Source organism: Pleurodeles waltl, chromosome 1_1 (genome assembly GCF_031143425.1).
Source record: "Pleurodeles waltl isolate 20211129_DDA chromosome 1_1, aPleWal1.hap1.20221129, whole genome shotgun sequence".
NCBI lineage: Eukaryota > Metazoa > Chordata > Amphibia > Caudata > Salamandridae > Pleurodeles > Pleurodeles waltl.
In genome coordinates, this window is record NC_090436.1 from 284028257 (window position 1) to 284040433 (window position 12177).

The 12177-nt window shown below is 43.9% G+C and overlaps 1 protein-coding gene across 1 annotated transcript in view; it reads left to right on the forward strand.

Moving 5' to 3' along the window:
• Positions 1 to 12177, forward strand: part of ITGA2 (integrin subunit alpha 2) — a 475911-nt gene that overhangs the window by 364261 nt on the left and 99473 nt on the right. The window contains exon 21 of the mRNA XM_069221707.1: positions 10604 to 10696. Coding sequence (XP_069077808.1) covers positions 10604 to 10696 — 93 coding nt within the window. The remainder of the gene's footprint in view (positions 1 to 10603; positions 10697 to 12177) is intronic.

The window sequence follows — 12177 nt, forward strand, 5'->3', positions numbered from 1 at the left end:
TTTCCAAAAAAATGGGAAAAAAGGGCTGCCGGAGAAGGCTTGTGGTTTTTTCCCTGAAAATGCCATCAACAAAGGGTTTCTGGTGCTGAAATCACTATCTTCCCACCTTTCAGGAACGGGCAGACTTGAATCAGAAAACCACATTTTCCAACACAAATTTGGCATTTTACTGGGACATACCCCATTTTTACTATTTTTGGTGCTTGCAACCTCCTTCCAGTTAGTGACAAGAATGGGTGTGAAACCAATGCTGGATCCCGGAAAGCTAAACATTTCTGAAAACTAGACAAAATTCTGAATTCAGCAAGGGGTCATTTGTATAGATCCTACAAGGTTTTCCTACAGAAAATAACAGCTGAAATAAAAAAAAAATTGAAATTGAGCTGAAAACAACAGCCATTTTTCTTTATGTTTTACTCTGTAACTTTTTCCTGCGATGTCAGATTTCTGAAAGCAATATACCGTTTTGTCTGCTGGACTCTTCTGGTTGTGGGGATATAAAGGGCTTGTAGGTTCATCAAGAACCCTAGGTACCCAGAGCCAATAAATGAGCTGCACCCTGCAGTTGGTTTTCATTCTATACTGGGTATACAGCAATTCATTTGCTGAAATATGAAGAGTGAAAAAGAGGTATCAAGAAAACCTTTGCATTTCCAAAATGGGATCAAGATAAGGTTTTGAGGAGCAGTGGTTATTTGCACATCTCTGAATTCCGAGGTGCCCATACTAGCATGTGAATTGCAGGGCATTTCTCACATAGACGTCTTTTTTACACACTCTCTTATATTTGGAAGGAAAAAATGTAGAGAAAGATAAGGGGCAATAACACTTGTTTTACTATTCTATGTTCCCACAAGTCTCCCGATAAAAATGATACCTCACTTGTGTGGGTAGGCCTAGCGCCCGCCACAGGAAATGCCCCAAAACACAACGTGGACACATCCCATTTTTTGACAAAATACAGAGCTGTTTTTTGCAAAGTGCCTACCTGTAGATTTTGGCCTCTAGCTCAGCCGGCACATAGGGAAACCTACCAAACCTGTGCATTTTTGAAAACTAGAGACCTAGGGGAATCCAAGATGGGGTGACTCGTGGGGCTCTCACCAGGTTCTGTTACCCAGAATCCTTTGCAAACCTCAAAAAGTGGCTAAAAAAACAAGTTTTCCTCACATTTCGGTGACAGAAAGTTCTGGAATCTGAGAGGAGCCACGATTTTCCTTCCACCCAGCGTTCCCCCAAGTCTCCCGATAAAAATGATACCTCACTTGTGTGGGTAGGCCTAGCGCCCGCAACAGGAAATGCCCCAAAACACAACGTGGACACATCTCATTTTTTGACAAAATACAGAGCTGTTTTTTGCAAAGTGCCTACCTGTAGATTTTGGCCTCTAGCTCAGCCGGCACATAGGGAAACCTACCAAACCTGTGCATTTTTGAAAACTAGAGACCTAGGGGAATCCAAGATGGGGTGACTTGTGGGGCTCTGACCAGGTTCTGTTACCCAGAATCCTTTGCAAACTTCAAAATTTGGCTAAAGAAACACATGTTCCTCACATTTCTGTGACAGAAAGTTCTGGAATCTGAGAGGAGCCACAAATTTCCTTCCACGCAGCGTTCCCCCAAGTCTCCCGATAAAAACAATACCTCACTTGTGTGGGTAGGCCTAGCGCCCGCCACAGGAAATGCCCCAAAACACAACGTGGACACATCCCATTTTTTGACAAAATACAGAGCTGTTTTTTGCAAAGTGCCTACCTGTAGATTTTGGCCTCTAGCTCAGCCGGCACATAGGGAAACCTACCAAACCTGTGCATTTTTGAAAACTAGAGACCTAGGGGAATCCAAGATGGGGTGACTCGTGGGGCTCTCACCAGGTTCTGTTACCCACAATCCTTTGCAAACCTCAAAAAGTGGCTAAAAAAACACATGTTCCTCACATTTCTGTGACAGAAAGTTCTGGAATCTGAGAGGAGCCACAAATTTCCTTCCACGCAGCGTTCCCCCAAGTCTCCCGATAAAAATGATACCTCACTTGTGTGGGTAGGCCTGGCGCCCGCGACAGGAAATGCCCCAAATCACAACGTGGACACATCACATTTTTTCATAGAAAACAGTGCCTACCTGTGGATTTTGGCCTCTAGCTCAGCCGGCACCTGGGGAACCCTAGCAAACCAGCACATTTTTGAAAACTAGAAACCCAGGGGAATCCAAGATGAGGTGACTTGTGGGGCTCTGACCAGGTTCTGTTACCCAGAATCCTTTGCAAACCTCAAAATGTGGCTAAAATAACACGTTTTCCTCACATTTCGTGACAGAAAGTTCTGGAATCTGAGAGGAGCCACAAATTTCCTTCCATCCAGCGTTCCCCAAAGTCTCCCGATAAATATGATACCTCACTTGTGTGGTTAGGCCTGGTGCCCGCGACAGGAATAGATCACACAACGGTCAATGTTGGTCCTTACGTGAGGCAGCTGTTGACCCTGGGGTGATCCATTCCTGACACAGGCACTAGGTTTAGGCACTCAAGTGGGGTAGTGTTTTTATCAGGACAGGTGAGGAGTCACTGGGTGGTAGGAATGTTGTGGATCCCAGCATATTCCTGTAGTTTGTGTGACAGAAATGCAAGAACAATTGAGTTTTTTTTCCAACATTTCAGCTTTGCAGGGTATTCTGGGTAAGAAAACTTTGGGGAATCCACACAAGTCACACCTCTGTGGACTCCCCCGAATGTCTAGTTTCCAGAAATGTTTGGGTTTAGTGTGTTTCTCTATATGGCCGCCGAATCCAGGACCAAAAACACAGGTGCCTGCCTTACAAAACCAGTTTGTTTTGCCATAGATAATTTTGATGTCTCCACAATATGATTTGGGTGGTGGAATTTGGGGCTGAACTAAATTGGGGAGCTCCCAAGAGAGCACTCTCTCTCTCTGCTTGCCGCCGCATTCACCTGCTCTGTGGGTTGGCCTAACCCACTATTACCCAGTTGCACGAACAGCTTGGGAAGGGACAGCAGGACTGTCCTCATCACCTCCCTCATAATGTACTGGAAGAGGAGTTATCGAATGGGACTCCTCTGACTGAAAAATCACTCCCAGAGTCTGCGCCATTGTCCTATCCCTCAGATGCTGTCTCAGTATCTGATGTCTCAGTCTCTGATCCTATGTCAGAGCGGTCCTCTATAACCAGAGTGCAGGCAGCAGTCATCCATCAAGATGCCATCTCTGCTATTGGCTAAACTGTTGCTCTAAAACACTAGCCTACGTAGACAGTCACAAAATCGATGGTGTGTGTGAGATACGTGCAACAGTAGAGGCCACCTTACCTGCGCTTCTTCCCTCAATCAGCACGTACTTTCAAGACACTCAAAAAACACCTTGTCACATACCATTCGTCACAGTCTTTAGCACCTCCTGCGCCCAGTCCAACAATCATTAATGGTGCTCCCACTCCCCCCTCCTCGGATTCCCTCATTACCACCCAGCAAAAGTGCCCTTCATCTCTCCATAGCCGCCCTCCACCCCGCACATACATTTCATTGGTATTATAGCGCAGGTAATGGCTGACTTTACTAATGTACTCAGCTATTTACATAAAATACAGATTTGCTCTTTGCAGTAGGCATATAAACCTTCTGCGCTTCTTTATGGCACTAAAACTGCCACTAGACAAGTCGGACCCTTTTCCCCCCAGGGAAACCACACACATATTGACAAAAGTGATATATATATGACAGCCAACCACCTGAAACTCAACTCAAGCAAAACCAAAATAATCCTCTTTGGCCCACACAAAAACACCTGGGACCCCTCAAGGTGGCCCACCACGCTATGCCCTGCACCCACCCCCGCCAACCACCCACGCAACCTCAGCATCATCCTAGACTCCTCCCTCTCGATGACCCAACAAATCAACGCTCTCACCTCCTCATGCTTCAACACACTCCGTATACTGAAAAACATTCAAATGGATCCCCACAGAGACCAGAAAAACTGTCACTCACGCACTCATCAGCAGCAGGCTTTTTTACGGAAACGCCCTCTACGCCGGCACCACTCTAAAACTCAAGCGCAAACTACGCGCATCCAGAACTCAGCAGCACGACTCATCCTCGACCTCCCCCGACACGAACACATCTCTCCACACCTCAAATCCCTCCACTGGCTCCCCACTGACAAAAGGATCACCTTCAAGATCCTCATCCTCGCACACAAATCACTCCACAACACAGGCCCTGCCTACCTCAACGAGAGTCACCTTCCACACCCCCACACGAAACGTCCGCTCAGCTGACCTCTCTCTCGCCTCTGTCTCCCACATCAAACACACCACCACCGGGGGCAGATCCTTCTCCTACCTTGCACCCAAAACCTGGAACGCCCTCACAACCCACCTTCACAAGACCCAAAACCTACTTCTTTTCAGGAAGGGCCTCAAAACCTGGCTTTTCGAACAGTGAACCTCCCAGCCCCTTTCCCTCCCCCCATTCCCACCTCCAGTGCCTTGAGACCCTCACGGGTGAGTAGCGCGCTTTATAAATCTTTGATTGATATATATAGATCTACCTCTATATATATATATATATATATATATATATATCTACATAGATATATCTATAGATATATATCAATGTACATAGATATATCTATCTACATAGATATATATATATAGATCTATATATACATCTATTTTTTTTAGCTGTTGTATGGTTTCCTTGGGGGCCAAAATGTCCCCCAGGGAAACCCTACAACATCTAAAAAAAAAATATTGCCCCCACAGGGGGTCACCCTGCCCACGGGCGACCCCCTGTCATTTTTTTATTTTTTTTAATTTTTCTTTTTGGAAAAAAACAAAACCCTGGGGGGGGGCGCGATTGCGCCCCCCCCCCCCCCCAGGGGGCACCTACCTTTTTTTTAATAAAAAATATGCCGGGGGGGCGGCCCGTTTTCCGAGGGGGCCGCCCCCCCAAAGTGAAATCCCTGGCGTCTAGTGGTGCTTCCTGGCCCCCAATCCCAGCTGTGCTGCGATCGGGGGCCAGGAAACACTTTCAGAAGGCCTCGTAAGAAAGGGGAGACTCTCCTTCTGAAACTGCTTCTGAGGCTGCTTCCTGCTTTGATGGGGAAAACACCTTTGAAACGTCAGCGCGCCTCGCGGCGCACTGACGTCACAAAGGGGCGTGTGGGGGGGAGACACGGAAGCTTCCGTGTCTCCCGGGGGAAGGTTAAAAAAAAAAAGAAATCCTCGGGTGCGATGCACCCGAGGATTTATTAATACCCTTCGTGGTGTCGGCCACTGGTCGTGACCCGCACCAGGGAGGGTGTGTGGGCGTCGGCCAGTGGCTGACGCCCGCATCAAAAAGGTTAACAATCCAGCAATAGACCTGGAGATAATCCCCAATGCAATGAGTAAGTTTTGCTTTAACTGGGAGCCATGAGAGCCTTTGAAAGAAGGACTAAGCCTGCTGCAACATTATGGGCTGCCTTTTGAGTTTGGCGGACGGAAAACTCCTTCCACCAAACTCCTAAGAGGGTGGCCTCCGCCTACGTGGTGACTTCCCCGCGGAGTTAATAAGAGTTTTCTGCTAGGTCAGCGGGTAGAAACCTAAGTTTCTGCCCACTGGCCTAGCAGGATACAGGCTACAGCATTGTCTCCAGCTCATAATCGAGCCAGTGGCAATGCTGTAGCCTGCAAGGTGCACCAGCACCCTTGCAATGGTCACTGTCTGCAAAGCAGACAGTGAACCTTGTGATGGTGCTGTCCAGGTGGGGCCCTGCACTGCCCATCCCAATGGTTAAAGTAAGACAATGCCAACTTTCTAAAAGTGGCATTTTCAGACTTACAATTTAAAATCCGAGTCAAGAGATACCAAACTCCACATTTCTATCTTTTCACAATTGGAAGTTACACTTAAAATATGTTTTAAGGTAATCCCAATGTTATCCCATGTGAGAGATAGGCCTTGCAACAGTGAAAGACAAATTCAGCAGTTTTTCACTACCTGGACATTCAAACTTAAGTACATGTCTAACTTTTTAAATACACTACACCCTGCCCTTGGGGCTAACTAGGGCTTACATTAGTCGTGGCTTACATGTAATATAAAGGAAGGTTTGAGCCTGGCAAGTGGGTGCATTTGCCAGGTTGAAAGAGAAGTTTAAACCTGCACATACAGGCCCACTAGTGGTTGGTCTGAGTCATGTTTAAAGTGCTACAGTAGTGGGTGGGACAATCAGTACTGCAGGCCCAAAAGTAGCATTTAATGTACATGCCCTGGGTACATGTAGTGCACTTGACTAGGGACTTACAAGTAAATTACATTAGCAAATTGTGGTTAAGCCAATGTTACCATGTTTAGAGGAGGGAGTACATGCACAGGCCTAGAGTCCTAATGCCAACACTACAGGGTCAGAAAAATAAGTGGAGGAAGGCAAAAGGTTTGGGGACGACCCTGCAGAAAACATCATTTCCAACAATAAACATTTTATTTGGTTAGTTAATGTGATGGAACATTTTATTATAATAGTTTGAAATTAGTAATACTTATTTTAAACTAATTTGCATTTTTATTATGCATTCAAGTATTTTTAATTTTCTGAAGAGTTTAAACCCTACATTTATACTTTACCAAAGGAAGGAATATCTATGCCTTTGTGGTCCCTAGGTGTCCATTGCAATTCATAAGGTTTTAGCATTTTACTATTTGAAGTAAGCTACACTAAGCAAAGATATACAACATGGGAACTTTCAACTACAGAACACAAATGTTCTTTCATTTCTCATTTACTGTAATTTGAAAACCAAAACCTTTAATGTTTTAGAGTTTTATTTCATTTCATTGATTTTGTTTCTATAAGAGTTGGGCAACTTAGTGGTTGCATCATAGGACTTAACGGATGGTTTACATATAGTGGGTAGAAGGATAGCCATCTATGACAAAACCAAAGTAACATAGGGAACATTAAATGTGGGACAGGCCAAAAATCATTCAGAATAGGAGGATAAAGAGCAGTTTTCTAAAGCTAAGAAAACTGTCAGTAGTGAAGGAGAAAGAAAACAAGTTCCATAGGGAGGAGCCGTGAGGATCGAATTATTTGTCACCAATACGTTTAGATCTTGGGGTAGATAATCTAAGGTATTTGGCATGTTGATAAGACAGCAATAGTTTTGTGAGGTAGGTAGGTCCTTGTCCATAGTATTACATGAAAGACCAAGATTTCAACCTTAAATTTCATTGTACTCTAATAGTGTCAATAAGACAAGGATAATATGAGTGTTGCATTTAAGGTATGCAATGAGTCAAACAGCATATATTTCATCTTTCCTCAGCTTGGGAATGTTGTTAGCAATTAGGACTACATGATTATTTTTAGAATAGTCAGAACACTGTGGAGTAGAGATAAGATCATTTGTTAGGCACATGGGTAGTAAAGTGTGCTTAACAGCATTGTATATTTGAGGGATCATTGATAAGTCAGTCTCAACAGTGTCCAAGCTGCAAACACACTGAGAGAGTGTATTGGGGCCTCAGTGAAATGAAATGAAATTTGGATGTTTTTCTTGTTAGAGTTGAGGAACAAGTAGGTCAGATAAATTCAGTTTTGGATACATATGTCACTCCACAAGCTCTAGGGAATGTCCTGGAAGATTAGACACTTTGATGTGATTTTGTGAGTCTCCAGCATTCATATAGTATCCTAGGTTTTAGCTTCCAAAGAGGTTCCAAAGAGGTATCACACAGATGTTGCAAGGGACATTCTGAGAGAGCTGATCCTTAAATGACTCAACAGGTGATGCTGATTTTTGTGGGATATGAACAGGCCCAGTTCAACCTGGTAAGTACTGTTTAGCTAAGAGTGTGGAAAATGATTTGATGGTAGTTTCATCGATGAAAAAGCTGGATGACAGATAGATTCTGTGTTCGACCGTGTGAAATTATGACTTTGTCCTGGTCCAGAGCGACCAGATACTGCAGATGCTGCTTTGTGTCTTTAAGCACCAATTGCCCTTAAATCTTTAAAATTGCATATCTCCAATCCTACTAATTTATTACATTTTACTCTATCAGTTTTAGTTGGTGTGGGAGTTTTCTTGTGTTGCATTTTCCCTTTATTACTGTTTGAAGTGCAGCATAAAAACTTTACACATTGTCTCCAAGTTTAGGCTGACTGCTTTTTGCCCAGCTACCAGAGGGTTGAGCACAGTTAATTGGGGTTTCCTTGTGTCTCACCCTGATAGAGATTGTGGCTGCAGCTTCATCTCCACCACCATCCCCATCAACAAGTAACCCAAACTCCAACAATAACTTTGTGTGATACTAAAAAAGCAAGATTTTGGGCGTGAAAATATTCTTTCTGCCCAAGATGATGTATGCAGCACAGGCTCTTCCCCTTTGGTTTTCAGCAGATGATATCACAATACAGGCTACATTCACGAGGTGCATTTGGAATGATGGCACACCTAGTACTAATGCCACATTGTATAAAAGACTAGCACAGGAAGGAGTAGGATTGCCGAATCTAACATATATATGCCTCACAATTGTGCCTCACTCTAGATTGGCACCATTGCCACATTCCTACCTACCAAGCCATGGGGAACATTTAAGGAAGACTACTCACCTCTTCCCTTAAACCATGTATTATTGTTGTAACCTAAAGATAGATTTCTACAAATCACACCACTGAACTCCTCATCAATTCTGATTAAATACTAGGACCAACTCACAAGGTGACATGCTGTAAACTTGTTTCCCATGCTAACACCAATTATCAGTTTTTAGCCAGAATTCAAACCAGGGTAATTGTTCTGAGCACTGGTGATTAGAAGACCTTCAGTCTTGGGTAGCATATCAGAATGGCGCAACCCTAGCCTGATCAACTTGTGGACAACTTTTTGACCTAACAAGGGTAGACAAATTTTGACTAAACCAAATCCATCATTTGGCTAAAGCTATTGGTAGTAGAGAGAAGACACCTATTAAACAGCTACTCTACCGAGGCTGTCCAAGAGCAGGTACTTTTCACTCATAGAATAAAATAATTAACCTGGTTCAAATGAACAAAACTGTGAGTTAAAATGGGAGCAAGCTCTGGGGATGGAAACACCAGAAGATACCTGGATAAACAAATGTTCAAGATAAGACAGGACAAAAATGTGCTTGCAACATAAAGTCAATGAGTACAAGATACATATAATGTGGTACTTCATAACTGTTCGATTACATGCTATGTTTGTTGTCTCTGATCAGTGCTGGAGGGGATGCCGAGAAAGAGAGAGATTAAGATACCCATCTTCATATGTGGTGGACATGCAGGCACATCCAATTTTTCTAAAAAGAAATAATATTGTAGACAAGAAAGATATGTGATAGCGAATTGACACAACCTGTTAGTACAACTTTTCGGGGATCCAGAGGAAGATAATCACTATTCTAACACAACCTCAAGAGGCAGGCTATTGCACACTTTTAGATTGAGCATGCAATCGCTTTGACCTGTTGTAAGTCTTGAGGCTTTTAACCACGCCCACCGCACGCCCCTCACTTTCACTCGTTCGTTAGCATGCCTTTAAAAAATCCTTTATCATCATTGGTAAATGCTTTATGTTTGTCCCTCCTTGGGGCAGTTTTGTTACCGCCTTGCAGACTTCCCATGTTACATAAATAAATGCACGATTGCCAATACGGTTCACTGCGAGCGAACTTCTTTTCCTTTGTGTTTCTCTTCTTCACATTCATGCTCATGGAGGCCATGGCACTTTCAATGAGCTCATTTTTGTGAAATGTTTTGCTTTTCATTTTCAGTGGCAAGAAAAGTCCAGTTAGGAATTTACAATGCAAATAGCTCTAACTCAAGCAAATGCGAGACCCACTGCATTGCAAATGCTTGTTTATCAACTGTGAGTATCATCAAAGCACAACCCTGGAAGAACCCTGTTCTTCCTCAGCCATCCATTTAGTGGATGTAAAATAGGCATATTTGAGCTTTGGAGAAGCTCACAGCCTTGATAGCTGATAGAATGTATAAACATGGAAGGGTATGGCTATCATTCAAAATATTTGTTTAGAGAGAAAGGGACACTCTGGCTCCCACAACACTGATGGTGGCAACTTTAAGATTCTCTCATCTTGGAGAGCTGTGTACATCTGAGAGTGATGAAAGATGAAAGGATGGACATGTAAAGACCTAAGTGGTAACTGAAAGTCTCAAAATATTCCTGGACCTTTGATTTACTGACGTGCTTTCTCTCTTGCACTCTTCCTTCAGTTGTTTCTCTTTTCTTTCACGACACCTGCCTGCCTGCTGTCCTAACTGGCTGTAGACTGTTATATCATTTTGTTAATATCTGATTCTATGTTCTGTTTGCTGTGAAGTAGGTGTGGCATTGTGGGTGACCGATGTCCTGTATAAAAAAAGAATGAATGAAATGTTTCTAAAAGCATGATTGCATGGTCTCTCTACCTCAATTTACCTTGGTTCTACATGGGAATGTTCAATACATAATCACTGGTGCATTTAGGTTAAAGTGTATGATACTATAGCAAAATGCCTTTCTGCGGTATCTGTGCATTTGGCAAAAGAGGAAGATTAACTTTTTTCTCTCTGTAGACTGATGGAACTGAAGTGCTGTGCCAGGTTGGCAATGCCCTGGAATCAGTTAGCTGTCAAGTTGCCTATCCTGTTTTCAAAACTGGACAAAAGGTAAATAACTTTTGAATCCCTGAAATACTGTGTGTGTAATTTATGTTACCATTGGCTGCAGTAGTTCAAGACCACTAAAGAAAACTTATCACAGATCTACAAAAGCAGTGAAACCTGTCTAACTTTGCCTCAAACATGTCATTAGTTATGTCAAACATAGACTTTGGCCAATAAAATGCTGATTTTCCTCTTTGTCTTTCAAGTAGTAAAACTATATATTAAAATGTTGCAGTTGGACTCTCGCTCTTAAGCGAGACTGCTGGTTTAGGGATGACAGCACTTTTGTTTGTAGGCGACTAGGCCAATCCTACAAGTCACAATTGTCGGCTCAACCCTCCTGGCTCACAAGCAGTACCTCACCAAAAACCCCCAACAGTAAAAGGTGATTTCTGCCAGCCTTACGCATGGACTCCAGATTGCGACATCTCAGGGAAGTTGTGGTGGAACGGAAGTTAGCCTTTTCTCATGTTAGTAATGTAGGAAGTTGGCTCTGTATGCACTATTTCAAAGTAAGAAATAGCATGCACAGAGTCCAAGGGTTCCCCTTAAAGGTAAGATAGTGGCAAAAATAGATAATTCGAATGCTCTATTTTGTGGTAGTGTGGTCGAGCAGTAGGCTTATCAGAGGGTAGTGTTAAGCATTTGTTGTACACACACAGACAATAAGTGAGGAACACACACTCAAAAGACAATTCCAGGCCAATAGGTTTTTAAATAGAAAAATATATTTTCTTAGTTTATTTTAAGAACCACAGGTTCAAGATTTACAACTAACACTTCAAATGAAAGGTATTTCACTCAGGTATCATAGGAACTTTGAATCAATACAATATCATGTACAGTGTAAGCACAAATGGCAATAAGCTATTTTAAAACTAGTGCAATTTTCAACAGTTCCTGGGGGAGGTAAGTTTTGGTTAGTTTTTGCAGGTAAGTAAAACACCTACAGGGTTCAAAGTCGGGTCCAAGGTAGCCCACCGTAGGGGGTTCAGGGCAACCCCAAAGTTACCACACCAGCAGCTAAGGGCCGGTCAGGTGCAGAGGTCAAAGTGGTGCCCAAAACGCATGTGCTTCGATGGAGAAGGGGGTGCCCCGGTTCCAATCTGCCAGCAGGTAAGTACCCACGACTTCGGAGGGCAGACCAGGGGGGTTTTGTAGGGCACCAGGGGGGACACAAGTCAGCACAAAAGTACACCCTCAGTGGCACAGGGGCGGCCGGGTGCAGAGTGCAAACAGGTGTCGAGTTTGCAATAGGTTTCAATGGGAGACCCAGGGGTCTCTTCAGCGAAGCAGGCAGGCAAGGGGGTGGCTCCTCGGGGTAGTCACCACCTGGGCAAGGGAGAGGGCCACCTGGGCGTCGCTTCTGCACTGGAGGTCGGATCCTTCAGGTCCTGGGGGCTGCGGGTGCAGGGTCTTTACCAGGCGTCGGGTTCTTTAAAGCAGGCAGTCGCGGTCAGGGGGAGCCTCTGGATTCCCTCTGC